The 20,760-nt window shown below is 42.0% G+C and overlaps 1 protein-coding gene across 4 annotated transcripts in view; it reads left to right on the plus strand.

Annotated features, from left to right (window-relative positions):
• Nucleotides 1–513: 513 nt before the first annotated feature.
• Nucleotides 514–20,760, plus strand: part of sulf1 (sulfatase 1) — a 44,915-nt gene continuing 24,668 nt past the window's right edge. For 2 of the 4 annotated variants that reach the window (XM_012857403.3, XM_012857406.3), the window contains exons 1-4: nt 515–788; nt 17,076–17,372; nt 17,697–17,936; nt 19,306–19,457. In XM_012857403.3, the coding sequence (XP_012712857.2) occupies nt 17,198–17,372; nt 17,697–17,936; nt 19,306–19,457 (567 nt within the window). In that variant the 5' untranslated portion in view covers nt 515–788; nt 17,076–17,197. Of the gene's footprint in view, nt 789–16,735; nt 16,860–17,075; nt 17,373–17,696; nt 17,937–19,305; nt 19,458–20,760 lie in introns of those variants that run through there. The other 2 variants (XM_036125263.1, XM_036125262.1) reach the window with 2 other exon arrangements.

The raw sequence follows: 20,760 nt of genomic DNA on the forward strand, positions 1-20,760 counted from the left end.
GACCACATGCCCTGTTGTCGCTGAGAGAGGGGGCGGGAGGTGGAAAGGTTGATTCACTGAAGGGGGGAAAACAGTTTTGTGTGCGTGTTCTCTGCTCTGAGATTTTCATCATGATGATGTAGACAGAGCAAATAGTTTATGCATCATTTTCTTCCTCTTCTGTTTGCATTTGAATGTGTCCTGTTTCTTTTCTGTTTTCTTTTTTTCTTCCTGTAACTCTTGCTCTCCTCCCATTTCCAGTCCTCTCACTCTTCTTGGTCTACGGTGCCTCTCGGGTTACTATGACTTGGGGGGGGGGGGGGGGGGGTTCTTGCTCTCAGTTCAAAGTGTCCAGAAGTGGGGGTGGTGTGTGTGTGTGTGTGTGTGTGTGTGTGTGTGTGTGTGTGTGTGTGTGTGTGTCTCCCCCCTCTGCGCTGTCCCGTGTCCTTGTCCCTGCCTCCTGGCAGCGAGGAGCCACCCAGCAGCTGGATTGTGATTGGGCAGGGGGAGCGGGGCTCCTGACACAAGCGTGGTGCTGCCTTCTCCGGGACGTGTTTCAACAGATGGTCGAGGTTAGAGAGTGTCATCACATCGGAGCGAGGATTAGAGGAGAGAGGTTGTCTTCCAGGAGCTGTGTGGTCCCCCCCTCTTCTCCCCAACACCCCGCGCGCCTCCACGCTTGAAGCTAAAAAAAAAAACCCTCCGGCGTCCAGGAGACGAACTCCTCAATGAGAGGAGAGGAGAGGGAAGGTCCGGTGAAGAACGCGAGGAGAAGTCTCAGAAAGGACTCGGTGCCTCCTGCCTTCCAGGTACAACTTTCCCCACTTTATCTAACACTGTCTTCATATATGTTTTTTTTTTTTATTATTATTAGAAATTGTCCTCTCTTTTGTAAAGCATTTGCACGCACAAAAATAAAATAAAAAGCACTGATAGCAGCACAGTACATCTCTGGAGTGTGAGTCCGTGAAAAGGGATTTGTAGTGGCAGTGAGCTGCGCTGTTTCTGCAGTCAGTCTGTGTTGCCTGTACCGCAGCCCGTGTGTGTGTGTACGTGTGTGTGTGTGCAGGTTTTCACTGTTTTCCCCCTGAATGACAGGAATTCCCTCCGTCGCAAATTCCTCTGTCTCAAGGGATTAGAGGGCACCACATTCCATTAATGTCATTTTTTCCCCCCTCCATCATCGCAAAAGCATTCACCTGTTAATTTATTCCTGTTTTCTGAAAGCATATAAGGACTAAAAACTGAATGATAGCTTTTGGAAATGTGGTCCAACGTTCCTCACCTAGAAAAGTGGAGTCCTCTGTGTTTGATTGGAGTAGTTTGATAGGTCTGAAAGTACTGTCGCACTCTTTACACCATTGCATATCATATGTTGGGAGTGATGCCATAAAATAAGAGTTTAGTAGTCAAAATATCAATAATGATCCTTGCTCATCCAATCACATGGTCCCAAATCTTGAATCTCTGGTAAAGAGGATGCTGTGATGGGATAGAAAGAGAGGGGAGCAAGGAACACACATTTAGTATATTCAACAATTATACTTCGAGGTGCACCTCTCCATCTGCCAAGACATTGGAATCGGTCGCTTGATGGGCTCCGGTCAGCTATCGGCAGGTGAGATCCTATAATATCTCAATACCAGCAACATCCTACATTTTCAGTCTGTAAGCGCGCAGATCAGTGACATGTACTGTGTTGTACTCATTTTGAGTTCAGTAGAAATCTGAGAAATATGCTTTGACTCATAAATGGGGGTAATCTTGAAATTCCCTCACATTTTCCTGGATTCTGCCAAGGAACCCTGCATTGCACCTTTTCTCTCAAGCATTACAGACATTAGTGAGAGAAAAATCTGAATCGACAGGTCAGGTTTGAAAGAAACCCGGTAATTGATATCGTCCAGGAGAAGGGTCATTGGTGCAGTTCTAATTATTATTGAATTGTGCTTTTTTCTCTCTCCATAATGCACAACCATCATATGCAACAAAAGGTATCAAAGATGGGCTCAACTTCTTTCAAAAAGCAGTGCATTCAGTATAGTTTCCCCCAAAACTCGGTATGCCCCTTCCATATCCCTTCTCTTCAGCCCAGAAAAGTTCCTTTTAAAAAGAAATCTTATTCCAAGTGCACTTTTGGCAGATCGTGTCAGCAGAGGCTAAATGGATGAGTTGCTGAAGAGCTTTTTTCCGGAGAGACTGTCAAAGGTGTGCAGAGAGGCAGAAAGTTGGGGGAATGCACTACTCATGTTGGCTATTTAAGTCAAGTCAAGTGAAAAGGGGGACCTGCCAGTGAAGTGGGAATATGATGTATAGTATTTATACCCAGCTCAAGGCACCGTGCATGAGGTGTTTTGTAAATGGAGATTGTGCAGATGTGAGAGACCAGAGAGGCGCGGGGTGTTGTATGGGTGAAAGCTGCTGTTGTGTGCGACTGTGTGTTTATCTTGGTAAACGAGCCGCAGCTACACTTGCTGGTTGATACTTGGGAGTATTTAGAAGTCTCACCATAGGATGTCCTCATAGTTTAAGACTAAGTTTGGCAATGTATAGCCTAAATAGACAGATTATTTAGATGGAAAAGGGAAATATTTCTCACATCCTAAAGGCAAATGTTGCCAAAGCTTTCCAATTTCTGATTTATATGTAAATATTTTTTTCCTTTACGAACCTGAGAGGCAAAATACAGATGTTACCTGAGTATATTCTGTTCTAAGTATGATCTAAGTTTATGGCGTGAATTGTACGTTTTGTGTGTCGTAAAGATTTTATAGATCAAGTAAAAAGTCTCTCTCTGTTCTTGACTGTTTTGATCAGTTACCGGTCCACAAAAGCCCAGAGCATTTATCCCCTGACCTAGATTTCCTAAGTGGTAAAATTATGGTGGAGCTTCTTCCAGAGTCGGTGGCTTGTATCAGGCACAGTTAACTGTACAACCATTGGCTTACATTTCAATGCTTTGGCACTGTCATTGCACGTTACTGAAAGACAAGTGTGGAAAACGTAGTGCCCTTTTTTTTTTTTTCACCCCAAAATGTCCATCATGCCAATACTCATTGACAAATCCAACACCTTACTCGGGTTTCACCCGGCAGTGTTTGGATTTGATTTCTGATTAGGCTTCCCAGGGCGCGGTGAAGCTCCTTCGGGGGGGTTTCAAAACACGGAGCTTCCTGCCAGCTCAGAGGAGAGCAGGAGAGAGATCCTTTAAAGAGTTTTTAGCTCTTCTGTGCTACAAACAAGAGGCACAAGCAGCTGCTGCAAATAATTAGATTCTGAGGAGGGAAAGGTACTTGCCAAGACAAACGTTGTTCCAGTAGCAGCTCTGCCAACGTTGGGATCTGCTTAGGAATGTATGCGTGTGCGCGTATGTGTGTGGGTCAATGTGCGTGTGAAGGTAATAAGTGGAGTAATTTGTTCTTCTGATAAGGATGCTGAGTGACTTGAGAGCAATGGAAGGAGAAGGGTTGGCGGTGTACGCAGTTTTAACTGTTTCCACAATCAACAGTGTGCATATGTCCTTTAAACGGCGGTCACGGTGAATTAGGATTTCCCAGATGCAAACAAAAAGACCCCATCATCTGATGAACCAGATTGAAGGCATTCATTCTCATCATTATCTGAACTTCCAGCCTTTTCACTTATTCTTCATTTTCACTGCTCAAATAGACGTTAAAATGGGAACTTTTACATTTGTCTTCTAAATTAGTTTGGCAAAGATGTGTTTTGTAGCAATACAATCAAACTATTTGCAGATGACTTTTCTTTCTTCAAACAAGAAATCTGAAGGGTTGTGAAGGGTGATCAAATGCCTTACGTCAGAAAAAAGTTTCTTTTGACAAACACACTAAATTGCCTAGTTGTAATAAAAGTGATCAATTCTCTTTTTGTTTAAAAACCTGCATGGATTGCACAATCGTCTTCATCTAATGAACACAATAAAGGCATCCTTAACTGGACTCAAAACTTTGTACTAAATAATGCTACTACTTTTTACTTTAATTTGACAAATCTAACATTCAAATTCTAAAACTATTAGGCCGACGTGCTTTTTTTGTTGCAATGAAGTATAACAGTATGCAGATGGATTTGCATGAGTCCATTTTGGATACATTTGAGAAAGACAAGATGTATTTATTATGATATACTTAATGATACAGTAAAAATACACTGACTAATATTGCAAATTTGAAAGCATGTGGAAGCCCCGTTTTCTGAATTGCCCACATTTCAACAACAGATTGACAAGATTAAAGGCATTCGTTGTTATCCTTAACTGATATACAAACTTTGTAGTCATGCCAGATTTTACCTTCTCAAGTTGATCTTACACTGACAAATATCGCATTTGAATTTTCATAGATCTAGTGTAGACTTCTGTCTTACAATAAAGCTTGTTTTCTGATAAAGTTTATACAATAGAATGGGTTGCAGATGACCTACTGTTGTTCATGAGTCAGGTGTGACTAATTTTGAAATGGAAATAACAGGATCCAGAATGTAAGAAAGCCACTGCATCCAGGCCATCCTCCACTTTATGCATCTGGGCAAAAAATCCACTTAACAAAATGGTGGTAGTATATGGTGATAGATAAATGGACAGCTTTGATTTAACAACGCAGACCTCATTATTTAAAACAATTTTAGACTATGATCTTCAACCTTAACTGAACTCCAGCCTTCTTTTGGATAGATCTCAGTGGCACTTTCTAAAAAATACCACAAAAGGCTCTTTGTTTTGTAGCAATTTTCACAGTTTTAATAAAAATGAATGAACCCAGGAACATGTTTAATCCATGGGGGTGCTAATGAATTGTGTGGGTTGTAGTTTTGGCATCCTCCAGCTTGGACTACGAAATTGCAACAAGAAATATAAATGACGGATTTGCAAAATTGGTTAGCCAGAAGTCCATTGTTTACCTTGTTTTAGCAAATACTGTGATGTTATAGTTAAAAAAAAACATAACAGAGAACACAGAAAACTGAACAGATCGAAAATTTTGACCCAAAACAGAAGATAAAGGTATCTACGCAACACCTAGAGAGACTATATTCAACAATTTCTGCATTCCTGTAGACTACAGGTGTTCAACAAAATGCATTTGAGGGCTAAGGTGGACTTTGCATGATATTTCCCCTTTTGAAATGGAGATAAATTGAGCCAGAATTTGAGAAATTTGTTTGATCCAGAGTATCATCCGCAATGTGTTTAGATCAACATACCAATGACACTGACTAATAATTAGACATTGTTGCTTTAAAAAGTGATTTTAACAAGACCTAAAATGGTTCAACAGAGCTTTATTTTTGCATGTTCTCCTTTATGCCAGAATGTTAAGATTTCCTCAACCACCCTTTCTTCTGACACTTATTTCTCCATCATAATGATAGTGTTCCTCGTCTTAGCCTGATTGCATGGTAGCAGTGGTGTAGATTGCAGCATCCTATCACTGCAAATGACCAGTATTTAAGCAGAGAGCACTTGGCATGCTCGTATTTATTTGGGATCAAGAAAGACTATGTTTAGATGAGTCAGACACTTTCTCAGTTTCCTTGTTGATCTTACTGATCAAACATTGCTTTCGAGTTTCCGCCGCACAACGGCCTTCAAACTCAAATCGCCCTTGACGTTCGAGGGCGATACCCAAGCCACGCATAGCTGGATGTGCGCAGACGCACAGTAGGGGTATTGAGGTATTTGGGAGCTCACAATAATACCCCAGTGTGTTTGTTCAGTCTGTCATTTGAGCGAGAAAGGTCAGGGCAAGCAAACATTGCATCCAGCCCATCTTTGGAGAGAATCCTACTCCTCCAGACCCTGATCCGACTCTGAGCACACTCTAAAAAGAGTCAAAACCTATTTATTGTGGCTTAGCTGCTAGTTTTTTTCGTAACTGAAATAACCCCAAACTGTCTCTTAATTGGTAAGACATTTTAGATTTATCGATGGGCTTTTTTTGTGGTGTTTTAGTCAGTGCTGTTTGAGTGAAAGGGGAAGTATTTGTCTAGAGCTGGAGAAAGCTAGGTCAGGAGGGGGAAGTGTAAGAGGGTTGAGATAAAGAAGACAAGAGAAAAGAAAGGGAGGTGTAATTAAGGAGGTGAAGAAGGTAAGAGTTTTAATTGGAGGGGAAGGGATAATCTCAGGTGAGCCATGTGCACACACGCAAACATGCTTGGATTTGAAAAGCATTAAAAAGGGGCTAAATCTCCTTTTGACACGTATAAAGAGAAACCTAGGAAAAAGCCATGCACACGCACACCCTTTTCCACTTGCCTACTCCCTCTGTCCTCCACCTCCCAGAGGGCTGGGTCGTCTTTGCTTCCTCATGTCTCTTGTCCAATAATCCCCTCCCCAGAGAGAGGCAATCTGTTTTAGATTTGAAAGAAGAAAAAAACAACAACCTGGCCTGTATCACGTACAATTAAGCAGCCGTCAGAAGCCGTCAGCGTGAGTTTGGAGGTAGAAGTGCCGTTGCAGCGGGGAGGGGGGGGGGCCTCTGGTGTGAGTGTATGGAGAGTTAGGGTGTCCCTTTCATCCACCGCCTTTCCAGAAGAGAGATAATGGGGTATGATTGTAGGAGGGATGAGAATGGATGGAGATGAGGGGGGTGTGCTTGTATGTGTGTGTGTGTGTGTGTGGGGGGGGGGAGCAGTAAAGAAGCGGTGAATGTTTCTTTACCCCTCCATTCTGCTCCAGAACCTGACTAATAGAAGCCAGCATGTGTTTGTTTCAGCTCCCCTGCTCCCTTTCTTCCACTCTCCCCCTGGAGCAGGCGAACGCATTCAGCCTCAGCCAGCACTTTCCCTCCTGCGCCGAGTGTGTGTACATGCACAACTGTTGATAAGTGTGGACTCAGCCATGTGCTTCGCTTAGCCTCTGGTCTTGTTTGTGCTCACTGGATCAATAAGATCTCGCCAAGTTGACGTAGAGCGGTTACATTTTTTAAAAGCGGCATTGTTTACAGTGAGTAAGTGTAGCACTGGATTACGCCTTATCTTTACTTTCGTCAAGCTGCCCGTTGCAAGTTAAGCTGGCACTGACTGGTTTCTTTTGAACGCGCTTGGATGGTGCATGAACTACATTTCTTTATTGAAACCACTTTTATGCTTAAGCTTCCAGTCTGATGCTTCTTGGACTCTTTAGGATTAACGCATATGCTGTTCTTTGGGTTTAATGTTATGCAATGACGTGAAATTTTAGCTGAGCAGAATGAAGTTAATTGAATTACAAATGATACCGCGTGCTTCGCAAAGCCACACACAAAGCCAGAGGCAATGGAAAGCTAAGCTCCTGGTGTACAAATTACAGGTTATGTGTCTGTCTGCGCTCAAGTCTGACAGATAATTTTCTGCTGCCTGTTTGAGTGACTGCTGCAACAGACTGGAGAGTTCATCGTATCCAAATTTACTCGTGCACGCGTGCCCAAAGGCATGGGCAGCAGGGAGCGGCGTAGAGGCACAGGTGCAATTAGACAAATATACTTTTTTTATGAGTGGTATCACGTTTGTGCGATGCAGTCGTGCAGAAGTTTGTCGATGGCATCCAGGGTCATGTAGAGCTGGGTTCCCATGGTCTATGTTTGTCTATGGTTCCTGTAGAATAGGCCCGCACATGCTCCACATTTTAGGGGTGTTCAGTTTCATGTGCCAGCAGCAGTTCTCCACTTATCAGCAGCTTTCTGACTGAAGGTTTTAGGATTTGGAATGTGCGTGGCTGTTTAAGAAAATGCTTATTAAATCTAAGGTGGCTTATCAAGTTCAACTGCAGTTCTGCACTTTATTATAGAATATTGATTATTATTTTAAAACATTATTTCGATAACGAACCCAAGCAAAAATATAAACATCCTCTAAACTTGTCGTTTTTAAGTGACTTTTTTAAGTGACTTTTGCACAGGATAAAATACCTTACCATTCTACTCTTTGTAGAGTAACAATGGGAGTATAACAAAGAGATATTGGATGGTTATTTATTCGAGTTATCAGCTCAGGTAATGAGATTCCAGTTGGCTGTGAAACAAACATGCCACTCTTGTTTATAAGCAGCAGTAACAGCGGTGGTGGGAGCATCTTTAGTTTCTGCGTCATAGCTATTAATATTGTTAATAGAAATGTATACAAATAGACCAATTTCTCTGTCTTGTAAGCAAGGGGAAAGTGTAAGACCCTCCTTTTAGTTGGCTAAACGGAGGCTCCAAGCATCATGTGGAGGAGGGGCGATACTCCGTTCTCCATATAGCCAGTCCAAACTCTGGTTACTCTGCGACTTTCACTAGAATCAAATTACAAGGATTTTAAAACACAGGTAACAATTGGACAGGAAATTATTTTTGCAGTTTTAAAACTGTCTATTTTTAAAACTGTAGTTTATCTTGATGCTGAGACCTCACCCATCCCTTATTGGATCTGTTAATGCCTTTCTTCTTACTTTATATGCTTTTTTTGCCCCCCACAGATGTTCTGTCCAGTCCAACAATGTCAATCAACAAGGAAACAGGATTAATAAATGACAACAATGTGATTTAATAAGATCATTTAAAAAAATCCAAAAAAGGAAAACATGAAATGGATGTTCAGAAAATTCACAGGTGAAAAGCTGCTTCTGGGAAAGAAAAAAAAACACTCTGCTCAGACTCTGTTGTCTGTAGTTATAGATATCTGATTGTACAGTACAATATTTGACATCAAAATATATCAATGCCTGATAAGTGCATTTGTGATGTACTTAATATTATAATAAAACTTATTATACCATTGTTGTTTGTGAAAACTTGTGGGGTAGTGGGCACACAGCAGATTAATAACACCTTGCCAGATTACAAATACACGCAGAAAAAACACAATGGTGCTTCTTTTTACCTGATGAACTGTTGGAAGGACTTAAAGATACAGTGGATGATCTTTTTCAGCTTTGAGTTCCTGGGGACCAACTGGTCTTGGTTGTCCCACGTGTCAATCATTCTGACGCGCTCACGTAACACCAGTGTGCATGCACGTTATTTGCTAGTTTCCACTTGCTGGCTGCACATGCACACTTCTGGTGTTTATGTATCCAGTTAGCTTCAATGTTAGCTGTTCACTGCAGCTCCGCTGCTCTCATCGTATACTTTGAACATGGCTGAAAGTTGCAAGAAGCAAACCGCGTACCAGTTTATGAGAAGAAGAGGAAGGCCTTAGAAAGAAATGAGACTAGAGTGGATTTGGGGGATTTTCAAAAAATGGACTAAAACATTTCTTTTTAGCACAAACTATGAGTTTTAACCACGGACAGTAATGTTGCTGCACTATTTTTTTATTTTTGCTTTGATGATCTTACCTGTAGCACTTTGAAGTTTGTCTTAAATCTAAAGTCCATTAGAAATAAAATGTATTATCTTACAAGTAAAACAAGTATAGTTGTACAGCTACTGTCAGAATGCAGTGAACAAAATAAAAACATCCTTCAGACTTGGTGAGCTGACTTAGTTTCTTTATTCTTGACAATTACCTCAGTAGAAACCCATTGAAGCAATTTGCTGCAGTTTTCTATTGTGGTACGGAGAGTAATTTATTTGGGGTGTGTTTGATCTGTCAAACGGACAAGAAAGCCACCCATGACTACATTCTGCTTGGTCTCACTTCATTTTCTGTGGCTTTCTCTCAAACTGATGGGGTTTTTGAAAGAAATGTCAACTTTAACAAAGTTTGTAGAGGCGTATAATTAATTTGATTATCTGATTTTTAACCTGAGGTTCTGTTTCTATTTAACATGATGGCTTGCTTTCCGCTCGTGTCATGTGACTGCGGTTAATCACCTCATTGTGATTTCATGTTTCCATTTCTCTTTATCAAAGGGAGGGTTTCCCTTTCGTTGTTTTGCTTCCTCATCTTCCCGCCCTTGCCTTATTCCCTTATCGTCACTATGTAGCTCTGCTTTTTCACCAATGAAATTAAACCTTTCGTCTATGTGCAAGCTGTGTTCGTCTATTCTGTAGTGTTATGTGAGCTTTGGGTTTTTACAGACGTGTAACAACTTCTCTCATCATTCCTTGTTCATGTGCATTCGTTCCTATTGCCAACTTGGGTTGTGACCGTACATTTCCAGCTTTCCATCAAAGTCTTGAACAGACTGGGCGTATTTGAATGATTCCAGCGTTGCTCAATGACACTAAACTCCATCATTCATTCTTCCCAGCATAACCTTGCTTTGACAGAAAGATCTAAACCAAGCTTGTGCCTGTGGTTCAGTTTAAATACACACCACCTACATGCCCAGAGCACACACCCACATGCAAATAAATACAACTCCTTTTCATTTCTGTAAGGACCCGTTGTGTTTTTTAATCACGTCCTTCTTACAGTACCTAAAACCTCTTATGATTTCCAAACAGGCCCCCTGTTGCAGTACCTGTCAGTCCTACTTTGAAGTATTTTAAACTGGGATTCAGTTAATTACACATAAAGAAGCAGTCATGATATTGATGGGGAAGCATGGCAGCTTTGGCACTACAAAGAGTTTCTTACTGGGACTGGGGAAAGAAAAAAAAAAAAACATGGGGACTTGTGGCTGTGAATGCACTCGCCACAGGTTCACATTTCACTGAATTGAAGCCATTCTTCTTCATTAAAATGGCCTCCATTGCACCACAAACCCACCACACACCAGTCAGTGGAAGGCTCCAACATCTAAATTCTATGGGTTTACATCGTTAGGACGTTGCCTGTCGAAGAAAAGAGTTTTCGGCGGCGCTATCATTGTAAAGGCAGAAAAAGCAGGATAAAATATGCAAACTACTCACACACTAGTGCGATTGAAATCCGCGGGAAGAACCACCTTACTTTGTCAGACCGTGCTCATGTCGCACGCAGCTTGGAGTACAGGCTCACGATGATGATGTCACGTGAAGAGCCCATTTTCACACGGATGTACGCATAGATTAACATGAACCTGTTGGGACCAGAATGGGAGGCAGGGAGGCATCTTGAACTTCTTTTACCGACTGGAATTTTTGTCATAAATCTGTTTTGGTCAAACAAATCAGTGGCGTTAAGAGTCTGAAAACAGCAAGGTTTGAGTTTTTTTTTTCCCAGTACCTTCCTGCAGCCAAATGAGTGCGCAGAGACACAGAGCTTCCCTTCAGTCAGTCGTCCGTGTGACTAACAGACAGGTCTTGGTGGGCACAATGTGCTACCCTTGGCTTGTGGGGCACAGCGGGTCCTGACACAGGCCCTCCTCAGTGTAAAATGCCCCCATGAGCCCTCGTGGCAGTAGACCAGCTGAATTCCATCAGATTAGAGAAATATTTGGACAAACCTCTATATTAATTTAACGCCTAATTTTTCTTCTTGGAACAGGGGCTTTCAAAACTGGACCAAAATCTTGCAACTTTGAAGCAAAACTAAAAACGTTCCTTGGCTTAATCTCATCTGCAGTATTTCTAAGCTCCACTTGCATCTCTATTGCTACTACATATTTCTTTTTTTTTCTGCCTTCCTCCCCTCTGGTATGACACACTGAATGACCTGTATTGTTGTTCGTTCCACAGCTTATTATCACTGAACAGCCAGTAGAATTTAAACTATGCCGTTAGGCTTGTATTCAGCTCCTTTTTAACCACTGAGTGGACAGGGCAGACAGAGTTGACAAGAGTTAGTGGAAATATGAGATGCTTTAAAGTATAGCAAGGCTAATGGTAGTCTTTTTTTTTCTCAAAAATGTGCACCTATCAGAGATTCGTGGGAGATTTCCAATCCCCATTTTTTTTGTAAAGCTTTGACCTGACTATTTTTATTCTAGGAAATGTCTCGGTTTCTCTTTAAGGAGTAAACGGGGGGCAACATTTTTTTTCTAGTTTTCCTGTAATATAAATAATTGTAACTAATTATTTATATTATAAGCAGTGGTGATGTTACACTGTGTGAGAGAGCAGCAGTGATATTTTAAGACGAAGACAAAATCCATCCATCACTTGTTTACGCCCGAGTGGCGGGTTACCCCAGGATAGGTCATGAAGATGAAATGATTGCTAAATTGACATTTTAAATAACTGAGATTCCTAAAAGACTGCCAAGATTTCCAAACAGAACTTAAAAGTAAAAAAAAAAAAAAAACAAACAGTGCAACTTAGCTGTAATTAGTTTAGCCTTCTTGTTATCTGCCAAAGTTTTGCACTCTCTCACCTCCTGGATGAAGTGCTGACATATCTCAACATGTTGAAAATACATTTTTCTTTTTTAATCTCTGTTCTTCCAGTGGCTGAATTTTTAAACGCCCCACTGATTCTGTAAATGGCAAACTTTTCAGTTGGGACTCCTACACCAAAGAGTGTCATAACTGTTGCATAGTGCCAGGTGGAACATGTTCACTGGTCAGAATAGATCGGATGTTTGAGTTTCTGTTTGATCTACAGTTCCACTTATCGCTGCACACCATAGAATCAAAATTCTATTATTAGGCACGTTTTACTGCTTGTTTCGCCATTAATTGGAATGAGTAAAGAAATTTAAGAATGGAAATGAAATGCTTTAAAGTAGCCTATTAAGGGCCTAATAACAGACCATTCTAAGAAATGACTGGTTAACTGTATAAGAACATCTGTTTTGAGTTTGACCTGCATCTTGTTTAGAGAACGTGAACCCTTAACCCTTTCAAAAGCTCTCCATTTGAGCTGGATCCTCTTCTGTGGATGGATATATTAAATGCTAGTGGACAAACATGATGCGTGCCAGTTGTTCAGTACTGTTATACTTGAAGTCTTTCATGTTTCCTCTGCTGTTTTTCATTGACAGCTGATAAATGTCCAGCCTGTCCCTGCTGCCTGCACCAGACCTAAGCCAGACGTCACCTGTTTGCCATTTCTGTAAGAAAATATAGACCTATCCCATACAGACCTTTACAAGACGTTCTACCTCTATACTGAACCCCTTCCATTTATTTTCCCCTTTTTAACCCGTGTGTGTGGCTAGCCTCTGGTTGCTGAGGTTAGGTTAAACAAGCCACCATCAAAGCCGTATCACCGCTGGGGTCGGAAGAGGGTCAGGGCGCAGCGGAGTGTGTGGTTTGAGGCCCTGAGTGGAGGGCACAACTGCCAGCCAGACAAGTATGGCTGCCCAGCATGGTTATACAAGCCACAGCTTTATTATGTTCATCTGTAAGTGTGAGAAAGTGCATCTGTCTGCCTATTCATAGCAAATTACTGAGCAGAACTCCATATTCCCACAACAGAAAAAGTCTGAGTTTTATTTCCCTCCAGTAAAGTATGAAATAAATGCATCTTTTATGAAAGAAATGATCAGTTGGGTGTTGAGGTGTGCTAAAACTCCTGGTGTTGATGGTCAGTAATCTGAAAATTGCACATCTTTTAAGCATCTGGCAGCTGTGTGCCTGCAAACACCATAGTGGCCTTGTTGTTTCAGTCCTTTGAACCCCTGACCATTGTGTTCCTCCCATCTGTCCTCTCATAGTCTAGCTATGAAGAGTAGAGTACGAGCCTAATTTAGAGGGTAATTACTGCTAATCCTCTAAAACAAAAAGGAAGCAGAAACAGTGTGCTACCCTAGTCTTCTGGCACTCTCCAGGAATAAAGACTCCTTGTCTGTTCAGTAGTAGATGATGTAAACTCTTGACTCATTCTAAATGAAAAGCTCATGAAATTGAGTTTTCTCATGTGTTTTAGGGGTATAGCAACATATGATACACTATAGATCAAAGGAAGTTAGAGGCAGCCACATTAAGAAGAATTAAAAACTGTTGATTAACATTTATAAACCAAATTTGTATTTCTATTTACAGTTGTTGCAGTGCCTCTTGGTCATGAATACACAAAGTAATGCTCAAAGCTAAATTAACTTCCTTACCTGCTGCTTGTTGTCCCATTTGGACGTATGCAGGCAATAACTGTGTAAAGCTAAATATTTTGTCGTCGGGGTGGCAAGAACATGAAAAAAAGTTAGTTTTGTCTCTGTCTATTCATACTTCACAAGAAGCCCAGCTTCCGAACTCCTAGAAAGTGTTCTCTGGTGCTTTTGGAAAGACTACAAACACTGGGAGCGTGTGGTACTGCAGTGGGGAGGGCGGCCTGCACCCCTTGGATTAGTGATGGGGGAAACGGCATGTTCGACCATTTCAGAAACAATTTCTGTCCAGACATATCGAACAAGCAGCGAGAATGCAGGGGTACGAGAACAAAATGACGTCATTTGCTGGGGAGCGGGAACACATTTCTCCTGTTCTCACAGAGTATGTGGCAGCCTTAATACTACGCATACAGTTTTGCAAAATCCTGATTTTGTTCGTTTGTTTTCAAGGAGTGCGACTTAATTGAAGTCATTCACACAAATTGTGTCTAACAGTTCACCAGGCTTTCTGAAGATCATCAAAGTTTCTTTGGACTTTGGCTGCTTATCACTAATTGTTTGTCCAGGCCTTGTACCTGAGCTGGACAATATTTGCATCATGACCCTTTCTTTTCCTTTTTCATGAAAACATACGTAGAATTTTATCATATGTAAAAATGAGGAGATCCTTTAGCCTCAATATCTTTTTGTTGCACTAAATTAGCATTAGTATCTCCATCAATTAACCACTTTAGATATTGATTACACTGTAGTTAACCTCATAGACAGCTCAAGGTTTGGATCAGACAGCACAATTAATCTGTTTTGAAGGGCAAGAATGCAGTGTTGGTGATTCCAACCAGCAGAATTGGTGTGGGGCGCTAAGATTACACTGGCTGGCTGACCGGCTTGCAGCTGATTTCCAATCTTCCACAGCCTGACCAAAATAGAGCCTTGAATTTTCTCCAGAGATGAGTTGTGTCTATTGTTTCTGGGAAGCTTTCCCGTATAATGTAGGAGGACTTGGACCCAAACAGCAAGGGATATTGTTTTTGTGGGAGAAAAGCTGGTGTGTGGGTATCATTTTAGTGTCTGCATATGTTTATGGAGTAGTTTGTGCAAGGTTCTGTCCGCTCCACCACCCTGCACTTTGGGGGAGGTGGGGTGTTTGGCCAAATGGCGCCAATGTTTGCACAGAGCTGTCACGATAACTGGCTCGCTCAGACACAGCTCATCTGAAACAGAGATCAGAACAGTAATGCACTGTTTAAACTCGGCTTATCATGTCTGAGATCTGACGAGAGAAGTGAAAGATAAACACCAGATCTAGCTCATTGAAAATGACTTTTCTCACTTATGTCGTTGTTGTTTTTTTTTTTCTTTTTTAGATGACACGATAGGTGTCTTTTGGGAAGAACATCTGTCTGATACATCACTTGGCATAGGGTGTTTTTCTCAACATGTGGGTTTAACCTGTCAGAGCAGCCAGCCTTGTGCTATCCCTCATACCTTTACTGTATTTTGTTTCTTTGGAACTAGACTGTTGTAAACGTTGTTGTAAATTCCAGGAATTATTTAGCCATGTTTTTAAAATCGTTGCTGTCTTTCACTTACTCTTAATCTAGTACCTGTCCACTGGCCTGTTTTGATGTAGTCAAGTCACTTTAAGGAACATGAGAATTGTAGTGTGTGTGTGTGTGTGTGTGTGTTTGTGTGTGTGTGTGTGTGTGTGTGTGTGTGTGTGTGTGTGTGTGTGTGTGTGTGTGTGTGTGTGTGTGTGTGTGTGTGTGTGTGTGTGTGTGTCTAAGCCCTGACTCCGACTAGATGTAAGCAGCAGCAATAATAATAATAAACTAAACCCTGGAAGCCTAGTATATGGATATGTATGATTAATCTACATGAGTTTTACTTTTTCAATTGAATTATTGAAATAAACTTTTTTCCACAAGGATCTAATTTTGTTGTGATGCGCCAGTACACCTTTGTATAGTAATGATAACTTCAGTTGAGCGTATTTTTTGTGACAGGATGCTTTTGATGAAATTCTACGATTCAGAATAAACTGTGTTCGTGGCATTAAAAGCAACAGACTGACGTTTTAGCTCTTGTCTCTTCCATAATAACCCATTAATTATATTATAATTTGGATAGAGTGATAGTAGAAATAAGAATAAGGGCAGAGCCTCCCTGTGAAGGTCCAGGTGTCACGAACCTGCCATTTGTTTTCAGGCTATTAACTCATAATAGGTGGGGGGGCAGTATGGTACCGCTCAGCAGGACCGCCATCCCTCAGGCATTTTTCATCAAGCAGTAATGGAGAACTCATTATCACCAGGCCATGGTTCATTTCACAGCCACAAGCCATTCTTTCAAACGTATGACCATCCCTGAAAGTCACCTGCTAATTGGTATAATCTTCACACGTGTGTTTACAGTACTTTTTTTCCTGATGTTATTTAATTCCATATTCTCTACTGTTTTTATTTTACCCTGCCGTTGGACCTTGAGCTTCCTATTCCAATGATTTTGGCTATTTAATGCAGAATACACGTAATTGGCTGTGGTCCAGCATGTCTTTTTGAGAACCGAGCAGCAGCATGTTTTGATGACTCAGTGGTCATCTGTGATTGGCGACAAAGCCGCTGGAGTTAATGTGGTGGAACCGTTTACTCCACCTCCTGTGCCAGAACTTCCTCCCCCCACTTGAAGTCTGTCATGCTTGACTCTCCAGGAGAGGTGGTGGTGGTGGTTTGGGAGTTGGGGGTTGCGGAGGGTTGGTGAGTCTGACCGTTGAGTGACAGGTGGAAGGTGGGCCCTGATTGGCTCGCAGTGAAGAGCAGATGTGGGTGTTTGAGTGCGGGCAGCCAATCATGTAATCTCTCCGCATTTAGCTGAACAACAGCTCCGCAGTTGGGATAAAGAGTTTCCCCGTGTGAGGTTGTCTGAGGAGGGAGAAGAAAGTTGAAGGATATTTTAAGAAGGAGAGAAATCGGACTCAATGGGATTCTCTTAGATGGGTCTTGTTTTGTCTGGATCGTCACAGCTCAAATACATTACAAGTCAAGGTTGTTGGCGTGCTTACTGGAATCGTTTAAGTATTTTTCGGACCTGCAACAGCAAATTGTCCAGTAATTGAATATAGCTTCTCTGTTTATGGCTAAACTATATGGTTTGATTTGTACAATGATCAAAACTCTGGTCATTGCTCCCCTACTTTCGAATAATTCATGTTACTTCATCATGTCTCGTCTTAACATGTTTTTCTCTCTGTTTTCTCTCAGTCAACTAGGCCCTCTACATCCACCAAGGTGTGAGTGAATGCCCTCGCTGGTCCTCTCCTCCCTCCCATCTCTCGAGTGATCCTCCCTTGCAGTCATCCAGCTGCTCAGTTCTCTTTTACACCATGCTGATTCACTGGCTCTCCTGGCTGGTCCTGCTGTCTCTGGACTGGACTCCAGGCAGCCAGGCCTTCACCACCACCAGGGCTCAGGGGCTTCGGGGTCGCATGCAGCGGGACCGCCGAAATATCCGGCCCAACATCATCCTCATCATGACCGACGACCAGGATGTCGAGTTGGGTAAGAAACGCCTGCAAGTTTGCATACAGAATTCCCCATTAAGTTGCCAATGTACTGTGTCGCAGTATTTTTCTGTCTTAATTGCCTTTGTTTTTCCGGCTGTTTGCCTCCAGATTTATATGGACTTCTTTAGATTAAATATTAAACACGGACCATAAACCAGGAGGGAAAGACCATCTGGTTTTTCAGCTGCTGAATTTCAATTACTCTTACTCTGAGAAACTGAGGCAGAAATTAATCCAGTTCTATAAAAGTAAATTGAACTATAATCATATACATAAGGAAATAAGTGAAAAATATCTTCTTTTGTTTTTTTCCTCTCAGGCTCTCTGCAGGTGATGAATAAAACCAGAAAGATAATGGAAGACGGTGGCACCAGTTTTATCAACGCCTTTGTCACCACGCCGATGTGCTGCCCGTCGCGCTCCTCCATGCTGACGGGAAAGTACGTCCACAATCACAACACCTATACCAACAATGAGAACTGTTCCTCCCCGTCTTGGCAAGCGCAGCATGAGCCGCGCTCCTTTGCGGTCTACCTCAACAACACTGGCTACAGGACAGGTTGGTGCATTTATCGTTTGGATCAGCTTGACTTTTGGTTGTATTTTTGGTTGTTTTTATTCTTCGTTGCTTTGAACGTCGTAAACGTTAATTACTATTGTCTTAGACAGAACCCATTTTCCTGGCTATCGCGCAAAGAGCTATTAAGAGACCTGCTCGAGCCGGCTAAAATATCTGCCCCCATACACACGCGCACATCGCCCCGAAGTGTTTGTGAACTGTCCGGCTCTTCTGTGTTTTTGAACCTCAGTGCTCTTTACCCTCCTCCTTTCTCCTTCTCACGGAGCCCAGGGCTATTGCCCATGGCCAGCTTTCAGAATGTGCATCCCTGCGTTTGTCTTCCTGCATGTTGCAAAAGGTCCCGAATAAAATCAATAGGAGCGTAGTTGTGACATGTTATGTTGATCAGTTTTAACCTTTAGAAAACCAGTGTGCATGTGTGTGGACTTTTTTATACAACTAGCCCACAGATGTAAAAAAACAAGACGAGCTATAATTAACTCCAACAGTGCCATGTGTTGATGTTAGGCATAATATTTATCTCTTTGTTTGGACAAAGTATTGATGTAAAGTTTGTTGCTCAATCAATACATGTAGTCTATAGTGAAAAATTAAAATACAGTTTTTTTTGCTTGTGGGCTTTGCCTTTTTTTAAATGTATGAATATTCCTTTTTGGTAAAATGTGCAGTTACAACAATTTCATCAAACAATAGCCTTATATGTACATATAAGTTCTATATCTCAGTTAAAGTAAATTGGGGATTGCCATAATTAGCCTTTTATGTATGCTTTGTGGGGGGGGGATAAATAAAAGAGTATGTTTTGTAGTCTTGTGAAACTGTTGGGAATTGTAAACAACCCCCTAGATTTTTAGGGTATAGCTAAATTTCTGTGAACAACAACTTGTGTGCTGCCTTTCATATGGTTTAGCATCTGTCCAGGTGAAAATAGGCCATAATTTTTAAAATCTGGCTGAGTACATTTCTGCTGCATGTGTCACTGGGGCTGCAAATGACATAAAATGACACAGAAAACTCATATCAGGAGCCAGGTTTGGCCTTGATTGTTTAAGAAGGCCTTAACTGGGATTGGATACTTTGAATCAGATGGGGACACACTGAGCAACTCATGTGAGTGACGGGACGGGGATGATGCAGGCAGCTTATCGGCTTCCCGTTGTCTCCAGCACAACTTGGGGTTTAGCCTTGTTGTATAAAGTCTGGCTTTAAAGAAGAAAATAGACCCACTTCATGACAGGCATAGACACGGATGAAGAGACACAGAAAACCAATAAAATAACACAAAGAAACTGAAAACATGAACTCATGGTCAAAGACTGCGTTTAAAGCTCCTCTGCTCTCTCCGCAGCCTTCTTCGGGAAATACCTCAACGAGTACAACGGCAGCTACATCCCACCTGGGTGGCGCGAATGGGTCGGATTGGTCAAAAATTCCCGCTTCTATAATTACACCGTCTGCCGGAACGGTTTCAAGGAGAAACACGGCGCTGACTATGCCAAGGTATGCGTTCTCATAATCTCACACCAATTTCTTTTCCCTCTACCACTTAAAATAAAGGCTTTGCTTGGCAAATGTTAGGTTTTACTCTCATAAGTACAGGCAGGGAAGAGCTTCAGTCAATATTATGTAGTGTTTCAGACTAAAGGGAGTTCTGTACGGAAAATCATGCCTTTAATATGATGCGCCTATCCTTAATGCCTAGACAGTGTGACATGCATGCAGCTTCATGAAAAGACATTGTGGCTAGCAATAAGTACACCTTTGCTTAGTAGTTGGTTAATCTATTTTTGTCGGCTCTTTCTCCGTTCCCTCCCTTTGTCACGCTTTTTTACAGTTTTACTAAAGGGCTTTACAGGAAAACAGCAGGGTAAAATATTAAGGGAAATTTCAACTTAGCAGTGTTGGGTTCACAAGGGGGATTATGTCTACACTAAAACAACAGCCTCCTGCAATCATTCCCCCCCCCCCCAAATGTTTCTGGAGCTGTGAGTTTGTTTTCACAGATCCGTGCCAGTGTCTTCTCGGGTTGTACAGTTCTGGATAAACAAAAAAAAAGAAAAAAGATGAGCAAGTCAGTGTTTGAACTGCCATTCCTCAGCTAACTTTGGACCTAGGTGTAAAGCAGAGAGCAGCGTGTTTACATGGCATCATCAGGCTGTGGTTTTCGAAACAAATGGACTTCATATTTGCTGTTTAGTGCTCTCGCCCGCCGCCGCCTGGCAACGCTGCTCTTTTTTGAGCACCGAGGGAGTCCAAACGGGACGGCTCGGCTGCAGTGTGACTCACCGCCCGTTCATCCTGGGTACTTTCAATCATTTAGACCCCATCTGACTTACTGTCTGTGGGGGGAAAAAGGAGTTCATTTAAGTTAAGCTGTTCTAAAGGGAATGTTTGCTTTGTCCGTGGACTTCTTTTATTCGGATTTCATGACATTGGAACAACAGCCGTAAAAACAGACAGGCTTTCCAAGCCAGATGTGGCAGGCTGATCTCATGAGTGCTCACGCCATTTTTGCTCGGAAACCCTCCTGTGCAAATCTTGTAAATTCAATGCAATAACACCCTCCCGCGATGATTGTCCTGGTTCTTACAGAGGAGTCCCGCTAACAAATTCCTACTACTTGACTGCCAGCCCCAAATGGGAAGAGGGATAATCAACACCCGTGCGACTATTTTATTGCTCTTGGCCAGGCTTCCCCCATGACACCCTCACTTCCTGTTGACCTGCCAGAGCCCTTTAGCACCAAGGGCTCAGATTCTCGTTTCTGGCGGTGTTGAAAGGCAAGGGCGGTGCTTTTGCCATG

Source organism: Fundulus heteroclitus, chromosome 21, assembly GCF_011125445.2.
Source record: "Fundulus heteroclitus isolate FHET01 chromosome 21, MU-UCD_Fhet_4.1, whole genome shotgun sequence".
NCBI lineage: Eukaryota > Metazoa > Chordata > Actinopteri > Cyprinodontiformes > Fundulidae > Fundulus > Fundulus heteroclitus.